We start from the raw sequence: 18,530 nt of genomic DNA on the forward strand, positions 1-18,530 counted from the left end.
AATGCACTATATCACTGTTCATTTATTGTGTTATTTAAATAAAATTCTGCAACATTTACATTAACTGCAATGTTAACCTTTCAAACCAGAAAGCAAAACATATACAAAAATCACTGTGTTAAAACCTCTGTTCAATATGCAGTTATGCCACAGCTAATGACGTGTAACACGACACGTCAGTCAGAAAATAGTGTCTGTCAGAGCAAGCGATGATGATCTAACACGGTAAACAGAGATATAACAGATATCATGATAACAGAGATCAAGGAAACGCTGACCCATCTCAGACATCAACGCAGTCTGAGACGACTGAATCTGAGCTGGCCAATTAAACTAAAATCAGAACGAACCCTTCTCGGCTAACAGCTTAATGGACAGGTTTTGGCTGCTGGTGGAAGAAGCATAACCATCACTGCCTAATGGCTATGTTATTGCGTGGTATTGGCTGCTCTTAATGCTATCTAATCATTCACAAAAGTGAAAAGTACGTCGTCAAACTGTTCTCTTATGCCTATTTTTTGGTTTGTTGTGCAGTTGTCTGAGCATGTCTGTGTGTGGGAGACGGTGAGTTTCTCGAGGTAGCTTGGGGCCATGCAGTCACTTAATTCTCCATTTCCTCTGCGCTCGGCCTCATAGTAGGGGTCAGGTAACAAAACAGCATGAGCCTGCTACCAGGGTCCGAGCATCCAGTTTGGTCCTGACACGACACAACAGGATCTGTTTACCCTGCAGCAGGAAAACAAGACCTACCGCAGTGTGCGTGTGTGTATATTCATACTGTGTCCACGTGTGTCCTAGAATGCATGGATTCACTCAAAGCAAATACAGTATAGGAAGAAGTCTGTGTCTGTGTGCATGAATTTGGCATCTTATGACGTGTTATGAAACTGCAGGAAATTGGTGTTTGTCACTGTTTGTCAAGGCTACAATAAGCACATTCACTGAGCAATGTAACAGTGTAATCACGCACATGTGTGCGCCTGGAAGCATCTTAAACAGTGTATGCTTTCTTCAGAGGGATGAATCATGTGTTTTCTATTATCTGTCCAGATTTACATGTACTTACACATTGCACTCAATTAATCTTTTGGTCCATAATGACGCAGAAAATAATTTCATATTACCCATCACAATTTTCAAAATGATGTCCTCATGTTGCTTTTTATGTCTGACCAAGAGTCCAAAACTTAAAGATATAAGAATATAGTTTGCTATAATGCAAGAAGGTAAATCAGCAATTTCTCCCATTTGAGAAGCTGTAACCAGCAAACAGCGCTTTTTGAAAAATGACAAACATTTAACCAATAATCAAAATAATTTCTGATTAATTTTCTGTCAATCACTTATCAATTAATCAACTAATCAATACCAGTAATTGTCCTTTAATCTAGTAAAATTCTCATATTTAGGATCCATCTTTTAGAAACCGATACCCCACCAATGGTTCTAAATATGAAGTAAAGAATTGTAATATTTGCAGCCTTTTGTGTATTCACACTAGTGGATTTCTATTTTACCTGTGGTCTTAAGAAGTTGTATTTAATCACATATTAGTTACTACAAAAAACCTGACGGAAGCATGATGCAACATCGACACAAATGTCAGATATTACATTTTTACGTCAAAGTGCATCTGCTTCCCGTCCCCTCTGTCTTTTAGAGCAAAAAAGAAAGACTTAGATAAGCGTAAGACGGTTTCACAACAACAGGAATGCCATATAAATAAGGTTTCAGGTTATATTTGCACTTTTTACCTCTCATTTGTCTTCCAAATTAAGACCATTAGGCCTGACCTTCTGTACAACTAGGGTTTTAATGATTAATTACTGATTATTGCAAACACACAAACACACACAGCTTAAATAAAGGCGTTGTGCAGCTTTGCGCAGTACAACCCTAATGGTGTGTCCTAACATAAAGCATCGCTGGAGAATTAATAGAATTATCAGCTGCCTGTATCAAATTATCACACACACACACACACACACACACACACACACACACACACACACACACACACACACACACACACACACACACACACACACACACACACACACACACACACACACACACACACACACACACACACGCACACGCACACGCACACGCACACGCACACGCACACGCACACGCACACACACACACGCACACACGAGTGTTTCCATACTTAGGAACATTCAGTTCTTTTTATTTTCCACAATTACAGACTAGCGTGCTTCTGTGTTGTATTCATTGATGATGTGATGTTCACCTGAAAATGGTAGGTACGTATACAAACACATGGGTGCATCGGTACAAGGACATAAACATACCAGTGCACCACCTGTCATTAGCAGAGACACTTTGAGCTCACATATTGTATGTTTGTGTACACTTTAGTGTGAAGCTTTAATGTGAAGTGGTGTGTTTTCATACCTCTGTCAGAGCATGGAGCTGGCCCTCATGGACACACACTCCCTTGAACCTGCAAAACCACAAAAGAGATGCAAGATGAGGTCCTCATAACGTTATGATTTCATCTTTGAGTTAACACAAGGAGGGAGATTTGTTAGAAACAGAGAGGAATTGCTTGAATCAGAGTATTAAGGCTGAAACTAGGGCTGGACGGTATGGCCCGAATCTTCTATCCCGATATAGGTCAGTTCATATCTCAATAACAATATAGCACGTGTTCTGGTGATTCAATATTAGTCTATATGAAATAAACACTTGGAAAAGCCTATTTTGCTTTTTCCTGCGGGAACTAAATACAGATCAAACAGACAGATCAAAAGAGCGGAGTATTTTCTCATTTCATCAAAAACATTAGTACAAAATGCACATAACGTGCAAAGATCTGAGCTCTGATCTTTGCACGTTATGTTCATTTTGCACTAATGTTATGTGCATTTTCAAGTTGACAGAAATATTGTCGGAATGCAGTTCGGCGTCTGGTTTTTCAACAATGCGAAAGAAACGGTTTGAGATTTATATATACAGTACACACACGCATGCACGCACGCACGCACGCACGCACGCACGCACGCACGCATGCACACATGCGCACACACCCAAGCATACACACATACACTAGACATTTGATATCGATAACATTTCATATCTTCCTTCTTAAGCCTTCTGTATGTAAGCAGCATAAATTATTATTAAATCTGCTCACGAATGTGAAATCATGAGTTATGTAACCCTGGTGATTTTAATCACATTGAACTTTGGTAATGTTAAGTTTAATTATGAAACCAAAACTGCAATTTTCAAATGATATTATCTCAATATTTTCTAAATCGTTTGAGGTAATGTGCTTGTTACTGTAAATATAGACAACCTCATTATAAACCCTATTAATAAATATCAAAACACTTGCCTGACCTTCTCCATTGTGAGTAAACAGAGAAAGCAGGAAGAATAGTTAAGAAAAGATTAAGATTCCATCAGGCAAGACCAGACAAGCAATTACTGCGAGACTGTCTGTTAACAGGAGGATAATAAAAGCCCAAATGCTTCACCTGCATTCCATCCATTTCTCCGTCTACCATGCCTATCAATTTATACATTCTTAACACAAGCAGCATCTCAGTTCTTTCGCTTTCTCCACCACTCTGACACATTGCGTGCCACTATATAAGAGAAAAAGGCTTGTTTTAGCTTAATGACTTGCTTTTTATGTGCTCCTAAGCCCAAGAGGCTGGAAAACATCCTTAACCCAGAAAGGACTATGCACCCCTTCAGCTAAAGTGAAACAATGTGTGTTCAGAGCAACATATGAACCAACTTTGTTCACAAACAGCGCTGAAGGCCTCGTAATTCTGAAGGCAATGAAAAGGTCAACTTTGTGGGTCCTTGTTAGGTTTTCGCTAACAATGAACCCCTCAGTGTCTGCTCGTTAACACACAAGAACACACTCACACAATCCTCTCGGCTCAAACAAAGATGGCATTGTAAAAGATAGTGTATGTGTGTGTGCCCAAGTACACACACATTTATGCATGTATGTGCATGTTCAGAAACAGACACTCTCCCACCCTGGAGCCCACAGCAGAATTTGAGCCTGACAGAAAGTGTTTACTACAGAAGATGAACATCAATGCTATTGTGGGACACTGTAGTCATTTGAATTCTCATTGCAATAAAGTTTTATTTAGTCTACAGACTTTTCCTTTTCCTGTCATAAAACACGCGGCAGTGCACGGTTATTTGTGTAGCTCCTTTAAATACAGAGGCAGTTCAAAGTGCTTTACATAAGATAAAGAAGTGCATTAGAACAACATTTAAAAAAGGCAATAAAAGGTCAAATAAAATACATAATAAAAATATAATTAGTTTCCCTGAATTCAATGGGAGGACGGCAGTAGCTCAGTCCATAGGTGACTTGGCTGGGAACTGGAGGCTCGGTGGTTCGAGTCCCTGTGTGGACCATGAATGGAGCGTCGAATAGTGGCTGGAGAGGTGCCAATTCATCTGCTGGGCAGTGCCGAGGTGCTGTTGAGCAAGGCACCGAACCCCCAACTGCTCGGGGCGCCGGTCACTGGCAGCCCCCTCACTCTAACATCTCTCCACTAGTTGCATGTATATAGGTCCTGTCTGTGTGTGTATTTCCTGTGTGTGTGTAAAATGAAAAAATAGAGTGAAAATTGAAATTGAATTTCCCAATTGCGGAATTCTTCTTCTTCTTCTTCTTCTTCTTCTTCATAAAGCAGCACAGAAACTAAACGAAGGCCACAGGAGAACAGGATTTATTCTTTTAGATTGGAAAGTGGCTTAAGTTTGGGTGCCTTTAGGATCATCAGAAGTTGGTTCTATCTGTGTGCAGCATGTTGACTAAAAGCCGCTTCACTGTGTTTGGTTTTGACTCAACACACTAAAAGCTAACTAATTCCTAAAGAACTAAGCGACCAACTGGGTTTATGTTTCTCAGACATAGCAGAAATGTGTTTTGATCCAAGGCCGTAAAGCAATTTCTCTTTTTTATTGATATTTTGACAGCAGCACTTAACGTACTCTGAAGAACTGGGGTAATGTGCTCAGTTCTTGTGAAATGTTATAAAATGACAGGAAAATCTATTTGCATTCACACAAAGGACAATTTGAAAACAAGAGTTCAATAGAGACGTTAAAAGGTCCTCCACATCTATTGTATGTGCACATTACTGCTGCCAAAATGCTTGTTCGTAGTATTATGCATTCTGGAAAACACCGTTTTGATTGCATTTAAAGCGTAAAATGTCAGAAGATCGATTACGCACGTTTTGTTTACTTGATATAATAGTCACAGCTTCCCAAAAATAAAATAAATACACAATGTAGCATCCTCCACTAGTTATAGGTATCACAGTTGAAAAGCCAATCAGCTGTCTACACTGCACCCATCTCCAAATGATTGTGACTGGTCAGCTCACAGGAAATATGCTGTTTATATTATGGAGCTCCTCTAAAAACTGTTAATAGAGTCAGGCGTAAGAGGCTCAAAGCCATGCCTTGCCCATCTAGTCTGGCCAAGCATTGACTTGAAATCTCTAAAAAAAAAAAAAAAAAATGAATTCATAGTCATAGTTCATAGTCTTGTCCTGTTCCCCTGTGACAGAGAGGGTCCTCCTCGCTTGTTGGCTCTAGGCAGCTGCTGCAGCTCGAACAGGGGCTGGCAGTTTACAATACCCACTGTTAATAGGCTCTGCGTTTGACACAGTTTCTAGCCAACCCCAAAGGAAACAGGTCAAAACCACAGACTCATGAGCAAGTGAGAGAAGAGAGAGGCAGAGGCAGACACTAAGATTATATATATATTTCATACTGAAAGTGGCAGGTGTTATAAGAAATGACTAATATGATGTGTAACGTTATTTGTGCGGAAATAATGAGGATTTACTCAACTATTAGCAATTACAGAGTGGCCTAAACTCTTAAGCCTTAAAATAAGCCTACTGTGAATCTATCAAAGCAAGCTGAACCCAAATTATTACTGGCATCTTATGGTTGAATCTGTTATAATTAACTGACACATAACAGGTCATTTGGATTAGACCATTTGAGATGCTAAAAGAGAATCACTGCCAATAATTAATTTCCTGCACCAGAGCCAGTCACATTTTATAAAGTAGCTGATGTAATGTGATAATGTGATAATCAAGTAGAACAATAAAGAGGAACACAACACAGAGGCGGCTGTGGCTTGGTGGAAGAGTGGGTCGTCCTCTGTTCGAGAGATTGGTGGTTCGATCCACATCCCCCCCCGGTCCACATGTCGAAGTGTCCTTGGGCAAGACACTGAACCTCGAATTGCTTCCCGTGCTGCGCATGGGTGTGTAAATGTGGTGTGAATGGTTAGATCAGATTAGATGGTTTGTAGATGTCCACTGCCATCAGTGTGAATGTCTGTGTGAACGGGTGAATGTGACAAACACTGTGAAGTGCCTTGAGTAGTCAGATGACTAGAAAGGCGCTGTATAAGTACAAGTCCATTTACCATTGTCCCATAGAATGAGCTCAGTTCAAAACTCAGACAAAAAAATAAACACATTTTCTAGATCCATCTCAATATTTTAAGGGCCCTTGGAGATAATGAGTCAGTCAGTTAGTGAGTTACCAACCTGAGGATGTTTGGATGAGAAAGGCGGTTCATTAGTTGGACCTCTCTCAACATGTTAGCTCTGTTGCTGCTGAGCTTGTTCATCTTCAGAGCCATAACTTGGTCTGAAGCTCGATGACGTACCTGTAAAACAGTCACATGATGCCACATTTCACCGTGTTGCAAGTACAGTCAAGTACAACTAAACAAAGGTTAAATCCATATAACGGCACTGCATTAACAGTACAGTATATCCAGGTGGCTGTGAAAACTGGCGTCATTTAATAAGTTTCATCTCAATATGGGTAGGCCTTGAACATTGTGAAACACTTCTTCTATAATGAAAAATACAAGAAAACTTAAAATATCTGGCACATGCAGCAAAAAACAGAGGAAGCAGAAAAGGAAGGCAGCTCATAAAAGAGAACTGAAATGAGGTCAGTCGCTGCTGACCAGCCATGACAAAGTGGACGTGTCAATGCACAATCAATTTTCTATTATTCTGCATTGGGATTTTAGTTTCCATCTATCTGTTAGATGGAGGTAGCATCCCCATCCATCCAATGTGTGGCTGGAGCCATCCCAGCATGCCTTGGGTGGAAGGCAAGCAAATACTGTAAACAGGTCATGGCAGGAGGACAATACTGAAGCCCTTCCAACTGTGCTTTAAATCACTACAGATGTGGCTACAACAACAGAAGTACCATAGCTTTGGTTCTTAAATCTCAGGAGACTATTAGTACGACTGATTTATAATTCTGATTACAGCTTATCACAAAAAGATGTAAACATTGTCTGGTTGCGGTACATTCCCTGCATTGAAAATCTTAAAAACTGAGACAAAATTAAAAAAAATTACAATACCAATTTGCCCTTTTATATCCCTCTTGACTAAGAACAAGCACCGCCGAGTGTGCAGGACTGGACTTGAGTCATTCTAAACACACTGACACACAAAATACATTTAATGAAACTCTATTTTTTTTTTTGCTATGAATGTTGGCGACTCTAAAAAAGAAAGGGACTCCGATGTTTCATGTCTTTTCTTTTTTCCTTTCACTTCACGGCCTTTGAAATAGCAAAGTGACCTGAGGTCTTCACACCACAGGTTTCAGAGATGCCACAACGGAGTGCACTAATTACCAAGAAGTTGTTTCCTTCTGATTGCACTCATGCACACAAATAGGAAATATCAACCTGCAACCCGCAGAAGGCAGCACATGAAACGGCTGAGCTGCTGCAGACACTTGCTAACTCACTTCCTGACAACAGAAACATAATTAGACCACGATGCAGGTTTTAATACAACCGTGTGAAAAGGCTGAATTGATCTCCCTGTGTTTATGCGTAGAGAGCAGAGCTCGACTGTTGAGAAATTGTCAATTTGGTCGCAATCAGTGGAAATTTTTTAATAAATAAAAAAATAGGGACAGCAAGCAGCAAAATGTGCACCCCAAAATATTTTTGTAATATTTGTTGCATTGGTAATATTGAAATATTGCTGTTAGTCAGAGCCGGAACCAGACTACTGCACATGCATTGGTTTGTTTACTTGCATGTGTTCAGGCCTCTGTTTTAGAGACAATGGCAAGGAAATTGTTAGATTGTGGGGTGAAAACTTTGACAAACCCGTTAACATCAAATTGATTCAAGTGATCAATAACCAGATGATAATGAACGGAAAATAGAAAGGACTTTTGTACATTTTTGAGTCTTTTATGTCACATTTTTATTATTAAGCTGCATAATATCTTAGTGACTCAAAATATAAGGTGACTAAAAATGGCAGCCATAATTTCATTTTCGTTTACCAAAAGCTGATAAAAGTAAGTGTTGATCCCTGGAAAGCCTTCAGCGACAAAGAGCCTATTCAAACATTATCAAGTACAAGAAATTATTCAGAAACATGCATACATGCAAAACAGAGCTGCTTACTCTACCTTCCTGTCACGCTATGAACACATTTAACGTTTGACATTAGACATCAACACCTTGACTGTGTGACACAAGGCGTGCTTAAAATGGGACATGTCAATATTAATTATGTATCCCTAAGCAAAGATGGTGGATCATCACTTGGTGTGCACACATTTTCCCTGGGTAATCATTGCAAACAGCTCAATCAGAAGACAGAAGTTTAGGCCAGGAAAGTCCTGAAAACTTGTATCCATGGAAACATGTTACCAAAGAGACTGTAAATCATAATGACTACAACAGTGGGCAGCTTTATATCATCTTCTAACAATGGCTCTCTTCCATCATCACAGCCACGGCACACTGCTGACACGATGGATGGGCAGTATCACTTACAGCAGGACAGGGAGTTAACAGATGAGACAAAGTCTATGGGGATTATACAGAGGGCATTAACAATGAAAGTCAATGGACAAAAATATTGCTCTGCTGCCATTTTGATATTTAGAGGCATCTCCGTGAAGTGCAAAGTTCTCAACATTATCTGTATATAGTAGAAAAAGCATAAAAGATCATGGTTTAGATTCATATTACTGGAGTTTTCTGTGCATGGTTCTCTCTCTCTCTCTCTCTCTCTCTCTCTCTGTCTTTCTGTCTCATACATACAGACACAAAAATCGCTCTGTTCAAGATCAAAGAAAGGGGCCTGGTTATAAGAGCCGACAGTCTCCACCGCAGGACAGCAGAAACAACAGATGGCCACTCCTCTGAAGGCCTCCTCCCCCACATCCGTCTATCCTCCTCCGACCCCCCATTCCTCACTCTTCACATCCCCCCATCTGCATGTATTCCTGATCCCCCTCTTTCTCCTGCTCGCTGTTGCCTCCAAGAAGCCGTCGTCCGTAATCTTCATCCTCCCCTGTCGTCAATCTCAAGTTCTTCTTTTTCATTCTAGTCAACCTGCCCTTCCGCTCAATGGTCTTGCACACTAATTTTTCTACTATCTCCTCTTTTGTTGTTCATTTGTTGAACAAGCTGCCTTTTAAAATTGCTTTGTTTTGTATTTTTATCTTTTTCTTTCTTGTTTTATATTTTGTTTAACATTCTGTGGACAGCAAATGAAGAATTCCATTGCACAGGGAAACATGTTTCTTCGCTGTGCATATGACAAATAACAATGTTGAATTGAATCTTTCCACTACTGAACATTTCTGAAAAATATACCCCCAGTCCTGTCCTCCAAACCGCGTCTCCCTTTTTTCCTCTTCCCTCTATCTCTAGAAAACCTCTCAATCACAATCTTCTCCAGAAATGTGCTCAATAAACTACTAAAACTTCCTTTTAACCAAAAACTTTTCATCTCTCTGACATCAGAAGCTTTTCCCCCTCCAGTTCCTCCTCCTCTTAGCCTCAACCTCTGTCACCATTAATTTCACCGCCTTTTTGTTCCTGTCTGTGTCCGTCATCCTCCTTGACTTTAAGCTTTCATCATTCTGCTCCATTTCCTCTTCTCTCTCTGTTTACCTATGCATTCCTCTCTCACACAGAAAAAAAAGTATTAACAGATATTTCCATTACTCAGTTAGAGGCTAAGATGGTACTGTTGGGGGGGGTGTCCTCGATCAAAGAAATTCTTAGTCAACTAAGGATGCACTGACATTTGGCCCGGTTTACCCGTGCTGTGATTAAACACAATTGTCCCCCCCTCCCTGCTCCCCCACTGACCAGGCCCCGCCTGCACACACACTGCTTTAAAAGATCCAGGCCATGTAATGAATGCTTTTTGCTTCTACGCATATATACAGCATATACCTTCTATGCTTGTGTTCGTACATGTGCAACCGTGCACATGTACGATTCAGTGCTTTGTGTTAATAATGAGCTCTAGTGTTCCCACAATGGGGTGTTTTTGACAGCTGGCATATCCAGAGCACAATGGCTTACAGGAAACACTTGACTTAATAAAGGATTAATATGGCTGATAGATATCAATTCAAATATGCCATGATTCACTCCAATGGCGATAGTTAACACCAACAATCAAATATCACCAATAGCTGCCAAACGCCATCCTCATTACCAACAGTCAGCCAAACCCCAAGTTGTAGCCTGACAGAGAGACACAATGGAAACTGAATCCAATAGAGATCCAGTGTTACATAGATGTACAGCAGAGAACCATCGTTATGAACTTAGACCAGATTGAAAATCCGATAAACACATACAGTAGTGACCTTGTAAAGTATGAAACAAACTGATGGCAACAACAATGACAGTGGAATCAAACTGATCCTGGCTTAATGTCATCTAAAACCTTCTCGGCCATTATTTGAATGAATGAGATTATTTCCCTTCATCTACAGGAGACCCTCCCCCATACTTGTCAACTTTATTCTGAGTTAACCCTTTACATAGCAAGTGCTCAGTCTTGCAAGTACACAGTGGTGTGCATCCAGAGGTCATAAAGACTTCAAGTCAAATTCTATTAGTTAGAGATGTAACGGTTAGTTGATTAATTGATTGGTTGTCAACTATTAAATTTCACCAGCAACTATTTTGATAATCATCTAATCAGATTTCAGCTTCTCAAAAGCCCCTGTATGACAGTATACTGAATATATTTGAGTTGTGAACAAAACAAGATATTTGAGGACTTCATCTTGGACTTTATGAAACACTGATCAACATGTTCACCCTTTTACTGGAGAAAACAACTAATTGATTAATGGAAAAAACCATTGACAGATTGGTCGATAATGAAAGTGTAACGCAGCTCCTTTCGTAGAGGAGATGTCCTTTCACACTGCTTATCGACACCAAACTGAGCCATGCAAAAGTTCACACAGTCATGGTGGCCTTAATACAACCCACAAGTCGAAATAAAGTAAATTAAAAGAGTGACTACTTTGAGATGCTTCACTTAAGTTAACCAACCAAACTAATAATGCCAAACATGCTTGTGTGACTCCAATGCCTGGAGGGGGAAGAAACAAATTAATAGGGTTAACATCTCTTTGTTTAAGCGGCGTCTTTGAAGTGATTGCTAACTTGACCTAAAACTGTCTGGAAAAGACTAGTGAGTGAAGACCGAGATAGCTTAGCCTTTGACCCAACAAGCATATCAACTGGACAAGTTTAACAGCTTAATCACGTACAAATGAAATACACTTGTGTGGGCCACGCACAAGTTCCCTTTTATTTATGTGACTATTCATCCTGACCATTGCACGAAAAAAGCATGAGCATGACTTTTGTCATGTAGCAGGAAAACTAAATCAATCCTGATGTGAGACGGTCTGACCCATTATAAACAACCCAGGATGAAAAAAGTGAGGTCAAAGAAAAAAACAAATAAGGATGGAAAGGTGACAGAAGATAAAGTCAAGCAAGGCAAGGCAAGAAAAGCCTGATGCATCCCAGAAAAGAGCAGAGAAATCACAGATTTCCACTCACCTTGAAGACATCAGAGAAGAATCCAGAGCCAATCCACTCACAGGTGAAGTCATCAAGGCGTGTAAGACAGGAGAAGGCACTGATGAGGGCTCTGTAGGACGATGGCCACACCCTGCCCACCTGGAGAAGACAAGAACAGACAGGTATCAACAGTTTAAGATGACACTTTTATCGGATGTGCATTTCTGTAGGATCGCTACAAAAAATTGCTAGTTTGAGCGTAAAAATTAGAGGTGGATAGATACTGTTGCCTTTAGGTGGGACAAGAACTAGAAGACTAAAAACTCTCAAAAGCCCCCAAACGTCAAAACCTCCCAAGAATATTAATTCTAGTGTGTATCTATACTAACACAGAATATTTGAAGTCAATAAATGAATCCACAGCATTAGCATTTATCTGACAATTACTGTTTCAGCATTGCTTACTTATGAAATAATTTGCACACAATATCTTGAGACAAAGATTGAAAAAGAAAGTGTGAAAAGGTTGACGGAGAGATGTTTTTGGTCGTTTGATTTTGTTATTTATTGTGCCCATAACTGTGCCACTGACAGCATGCTATTCAGTTATGGAAATCAAAACAACCTCACATGACTGATTTCATCTCCTGACTGTGGACAACAACTGACCACGACTTGAACCGACTCGGTCCGAATCATAATTATAATAGACCCATGGGCATGATTATTTTGTGTGTGTGTGTGTGTGTGTGTGTGTGTGTGTGTGTGTGTGTGTGTGTGTGTGTGTGTGTGTGTGTGTGTGTGTGTGTGTGTGTGTCAACACAGTTGAAACATTACAGTATATTCTAATGTATGCTCTGCAAAAAAAAAAACAAAGACTGACCTGTGAGGGCGAACCCATGCCCATTTCGCCAACCCCTACCCCTCCGATACCATCTCTGTCCTCATTGATACGTTCGGGTCGTGTAGGTAACCCAGCGATGGAGTTGCGTTTATTCCGGTCCATAGTGATGTGGAAGACGGTGATACCAATGAGGGTAATGTGTGCCTTTTTCTGTAATGTACCCACATGACAAGAGGACTGGATTGTTTTGATGGTGCCGAGGGTTTGACGGCAGCACAGAATTTACTCAGTTTTAGTCCTGGGAGAAAAGACGTCACACACGTAGACTTCAGCTTTTAAAAATGTAGTTTAGGGCACCCCTGGTAACACACCCTGGCTGGATCCAAGATGCTTCCTACTAGTCCAGTTCTTCGCTGTTTGTAACTGGGGAATCCACCAGGATGAGAGGGTTTTCACATGTTTGACAGATGTATGGTGAACCCTTGGAGACCTAGAGAAAGTAAAGAGAAAAACGTATGAAGGGTAATTACTGTAGTTTTATATTAAGAAGAGTATAATGGCAGTGGGGGTAATTGTTCACACATTCATAGTTAGGCCTCAAAGGATACACACATTTCTGTGAATCCTATTGTTACAGAAAAGAATGGAGTTGACATAGTACATTATGATCACATTCACATATCTTTTCTTGATTTTTTTTTTTCTTTTTACTATTTAATAGCAGCTGTAGCTGTAGACAGGCCTTGGATGGATGAGACAAGCCACCATTGCTCAACAGGCCCAAATGTAATGGCTGTAATAGGGGCTGATTGTCCAATTATGGGAGATTAGCCAAGGAATAGCTTAGGTCCTGGACCTTTCTGCCATCCAAAACAAAAACAGCAGGGTACAAAGGGTAACAGGGAAGGAAGTCTGTGGCTACAGTTCTCTACACTCACAAACAATGTGGGTTTCATATCTAACTTTTTAAAACCCTTTATGCCAGAGAAATATCTCTGTGGTTGATAAGACACTTTGAGCCTGGTTGTGAATATTTTTCAAATACTTCTAAAGAAAAGTGGAGAAAAACTTGACTTTGCTAAGAAACACTGGATAAAGATACTTATACGAGCATCTGTAATATATTCATAGTCTATTAATTGCCAACTTTTGATAATGAATGAATCATTGAAGGTAATTTTCAAGCAGAAATTCAAAACATTCATTAGTTCCATCCCATTATTTGTGAGTTTTTTTACTATTCTCTGATGTACATTGTTGTAAATTGAGTATCTATGGTGGCATCAATTGTGGCTTCTGAGATGGTTCTTTGTAACAAACCATATGACCAGTCAGGTTATCCTCTTTATAAGCCTCCCTTTAGTAAGTGTTTTGATACTTTTACAATATTTATATAGCAACCCAACCTGTTTTATAATGAAAAAAGACATGGATATCTCACTTTTTACAATATGGGACCTTTAGAGCAAGCTGACGTAGAGTTGCACTAAGGGGGAAATTTAACATCAACTGCTTTTCGAAATTCAAAGACAATGACAGAAAGTAAACAATGATGACTGGCTTTTCCTTTTTGGTTAAACTATTCCTTTACGTACTTTTGCCCCACAATGAGCTCATACATATCATAAAACAAACATAGAGTTCACACTATCGCTTTTATTTCTATAACGCCTGCCATTGTGGCCACTGAGATTTCTGTCCCACACACAGCGTTAACACATTGCAGTCATACATGTCAGGTGTAATCAGACATGTACAATGTGTGCACACAAGACATAACTGGAATAGTTCAGTAAAACATATTCTAGTAAACGGGGATGAAAAATGACAAATTTAAAAATACATACTGAACCGACCTACATCAAACCAAAGCACAAACACATATCTCAAGTCCAAGAAGAGGTTTCATAAGATCAGATACTTAAAAGCCGTATTGAGATGACACAGCCAGTTTCTGCTTTGGACCGTTAGCATTACATCACATATACTAGACTAGAGAGATACTCTTGACCTACAGACAACTTCTGACATCATTCTCTATCTCAGCCACATCCTTAAAAGGCTTTTCATCCTTCACTTTCCTTTTTCTCTGCAATGACAACTCATTTTCTGCCTTGGTGAAATGGTACGGCAGACGTACAAGAGGCAGTGCCAAGAAAAATACAAGCCACAAGTACCAGGGCCAATTCTATTCTTTCTCATTTCAGTAGCTTGATCATCCAAGAGCGAGAACAGGGGCACACATTTCATCTATGCCGATGTATCTGAGTAGATGAGAATAGGTCACCAAGTACCATATAATTCTAACTAGAATTTCCGTCATGCAAATGATAAAAAACAAATAGAAACACTGGACTACAAGATACTGCGGGTGGGTAAAAATCTAACTTCATTTCAGGATGATTTTAACAGCATAAAGCTGACCACCAAAAGGAATTTTGACACCCACTGATGTGGTAAACATCAAAAACGTCGTTTATCATCAGTCCATGCAACTCCTACAGGGAAGACAACCCTAGCAACATACCATAACACAACTTAATACTATTAAAAAATAACATTGTATCACCAAGTCCTGTGATATTAAGCAATATGATAACCCTCAATGAATTATACTGCAGGACATATTCTTGATGCAAGTGATTAGGAAACAAAACGGGCGAGCAACCAGTGTCCATTACTATATTTGTTTCTAAACTATACTCTGTTGCCTACACATCCAAAGGGCATTCATTTAAAACACCACAGCAAAGCGACTGTGTATAGAAAAAGGGTGGGATTTAAAAAGCCAGACTTTTTTTGGCCTGTAAAATGTGGCTTGTCGCTACTTCAAAACAGATGGGACATCTCCAAAGCAGCCTCAGGCCAAACGCTGGAACAGTAGTTTTGGGGGAGTGAACACTACCCCTGTGTCCCTGTGGATTACAGACTAATAGAAAATGTCAGCAATAAATCAAAACTTAAGTGATGTTGTAATGACAGGTTGCAGCAAGGGTTTGAGTGTCTCTGAAGGGCAAGTGAGTGGATGTATGAGACAGTGAGTCCATTTCTTCATAGAGAAAGATTGTATGTATACGTGAATTACAAAACGAAGAAATAAGAACAAAACAATCTGATTTAAACGTGAGAAAATCAACTGATCATTTCAATATACTACAAATAAGATATCTTTGTCTGTGTTTTAGTAATCTGTGGGCATTTCTCCTGTGAGCGACCGAGATAGCCTGTCATCTTCATTCACCTAAAGAGCAATCTTAGTCAAGTGTATCTGCAAAGTCAGAGTCAACAAAAGTGAATAGAAGCCTCTTATCTGTCCACAATCTATTGTGTTGAACTGCAAAGACATATGAGCCGCTGCATACCTGTCATTCTTCTAGGGCTTAGAGGAATGACCAAGAAAAGCATTATGGGGATAACATACCACAGTCAATTCATGAGTCAGTGCTGCCAACACATATTGATACAAGTCATATTAAGGGGAGGAGGTTAGATGAAGAATCAACTGGATTATCATCATGGTTAGTTGATGAAGTGTTAGTGAGCGCCGCACCACAGTAAATGTAAACAAACCAAAGCAGCAACAGTAGGTATTCTTGCACTCCTTGTTAAAGTTTGACTTACTTGTTAATATTTCGTAGACTTGTTTGCAGGAACAGCTCAACCTGTGCTCCATTTCTTCCCCGGGTAACGTTGGCATTTAGCGAAAACAAGCGAACCCCCCGAAACAGCCAAGTCGGTAACGGAGCTCCTCTGGGACTAGCTGGTTGGCTAGTTTGTCAACACAACTCAAGCTAAGAGAGAGCTAACAAACATTAGCCTGACATCCACCAACACACACACAAAACGGGAAGTTTTTCGTCGCCGACACCTTTAAAGTACACACGCCCAAAGTCTCAAAGTGAACTCGCGGTATGTTTCCGTTGTCCTTGTTTCCACAAAAGAGCAAAGTACGGTGTTTGTAGTACCGCCTTGGACGATATTTCAGGCGACTGTTGCTGTTTGACAGCTCCGTCGTCTCTTCGCTCTCAGCCGAGTAACTCCCACTGGCCACGCCCACATTTGATTGGCATGTAAATCAACCAATCAGTGGCCAGGGCATGTGCGCGCGTTCTAAATGCAGCATTCGAAAAAACTAAAGCATTACAGTCAAAAGATTGTTCACTTCCGCTCAAAATACAGGTTGAATTTGAGGTTAATTTAATTTATTTATACATAGCCGAACTCTCAATATGCAAATTATCATTAACAACATAAATATTAGTCTACAAATCCAAAAAGGAGTAGGAAGAAGTACCCCAATCTCTACATAGGCAAGGCAAGGCAGGTTTATTTGTATGGCACAATTCAACAACAAGGCAATTCCAAGTGATTCTCATAAAACATTAAAAGCATTGGGAGAAGTAACACATAAAACATATACATGGTCAATTAAAACATATAAAAGATTAAAAGCTTACACAATTATCTTGATATTTAGGCTGTCCATTTATATAAACACTACTCACAAATAACTACCCCAGTGCTATTATGTAGCTAAAATCCAAAGCTCTACCCAGTCTCAATCAGATTTACCTCAAAGAATAGAATAGAATAGATTTACTTTAATGATCCCAGACTGGGAAATTATTTTGTAACAGCAGTAGTGGGTCAGCAAATAAAAACTTTGTACATAACATAAATAGAATCCAATATACACATAGTGTATATATACAGTGCACAGTGTGCTATAAACAATAATATATACAACAAAATATGCAAAATATACTATAACAATAATAATGTATACAAAACAAAACAACAACAAAAAACAGTAGAGAGAGGGAATGTTAGGATGCAGCGTCTGTATCTGGGCAACAGCGGAGTAGATGACGTCATAACCTTCATCCTACCAACCCTTCTTCATCCTCTTAAAAATATTTGTTGTACATTTTTTTTCTTAAACTGATTTACATTTGGACTTTGCTTAAGTGCTATTTATATATATTTCTATATAACATTCAAGGGACGCAGGGTGTAAAATCATCAGCTTTGTTCATTAATGATTCATAAAAAAATGAAGTTCAAGTTTGTTTGTCTTTTGATCTCATACAAATGCAGTTCAAAGTGCTTTACATACTTACAGGGGGAAAGCAGCAACCTCCTCCAGGCTGCTCCTGTTAGGGGGGTACATGTTTTGGCGGTGGGAGGAAACCGAAACCCGGAGGAATACAGCAGGCATACAACAACATAACAGAAGAAAAGTTCAGAGAAGAGCCAGAAGGAGTCTTAACAGTACAGAGTCAAAATAAATACATAAGAACAATATGATAGGATACAAACAAATGACTTTATTATGGATGATAAACTGAATACAAAGGTCAGATATTGAATGCAATCTTTTTAACATTTAGTCACTCAAAACCAATCTTCAGGCAAACGTGTTCTGCAAAGTATTGTGTTTTTGTGAACATTTGCAACCTCAGTCACCACTGCTTTTGTTAGACTCATTCCTTATCGTGTCCTAGCAAAGTACTTTGGTGTGCAACAAATTGTAAAACCTGAAGTCAGAGCATTTCTGTTTGCTCTTTTATTAACCTATTAACCTTTTCAGTGGAAGATCTTTTTAAGAGATGACAACTGTGTTGCAACTTCAGAGAATGACTTAAATACATTTGAGGAATTTATTGGCCAATAAATCATTTATAAGCATGAGTATGGGCCAAGTAGGTCTCATTTAGTAGATTGTTTTCCGACAAGGGCAGGTGCTTTCACCTCAGCTTGTATTTTCTCATGGAAATAGAGCATCATCTAGTGGAC

The 18,530-nt window shown here is 39.5% G+C and overlaps 1 protein-coding gene across 1 annotated transcript in view; it reads right to left on the bottom strand.

Annotated features, from left to right (window-relative positions):
- tesk2 (testis associated actin remodelling kinase 2) overlaps positions 1 to 16,746 on the bottom strand; it is a 31,032-nt gene extending 14,286 nt beyond the window's left edge. Inside the window, exons 1-5 of the mRNA XM_083928031.1 lie at positions 16,356 to 16,746; positions 12,774 to 13,224; positions 11,930 to 12,049; positions 6,585 to 6,706; positions 2,419 to 2,467 (exon numbers count right to left, since the gene is read on the bottom strand). Of these exons, the coding sequence (XP_083784157.1) occupies positions 2,419 to 2,467; positions 6,585 to 6,706; positions 11,930 to 12,049; positions 12,774 to 12,896 (414 nt within the window). The 5' untranslated portion in view covers positions 12,897 to 13,224; positions 16,356 to 16,746. The remainder of the gene's footprint in view (positions 1 to 2,418; positions 2,468 to 6,584; positions 6,707 to 11,929; positions 12,050 to 12,773; positions 13,225 to 16,355) is intronic.
- Between the last annotated feature and the right edge of the window lie 1,784 nt (positions 16,747 to 18,530).

The sequence above is a fragment of the Echiichthys vipera genome (genome assembly GCF_963691815.1).
Source record: "Echiichthys vipera genome assembly, chromosome: 15".
NCBI classification, from domain to species: domain Eukaryota; kingdom Metazoa; phylum Chordata; class Actinopteri; order Perciformes; family Trachinidae; genus Echiichthys; species Echiichthys vipera.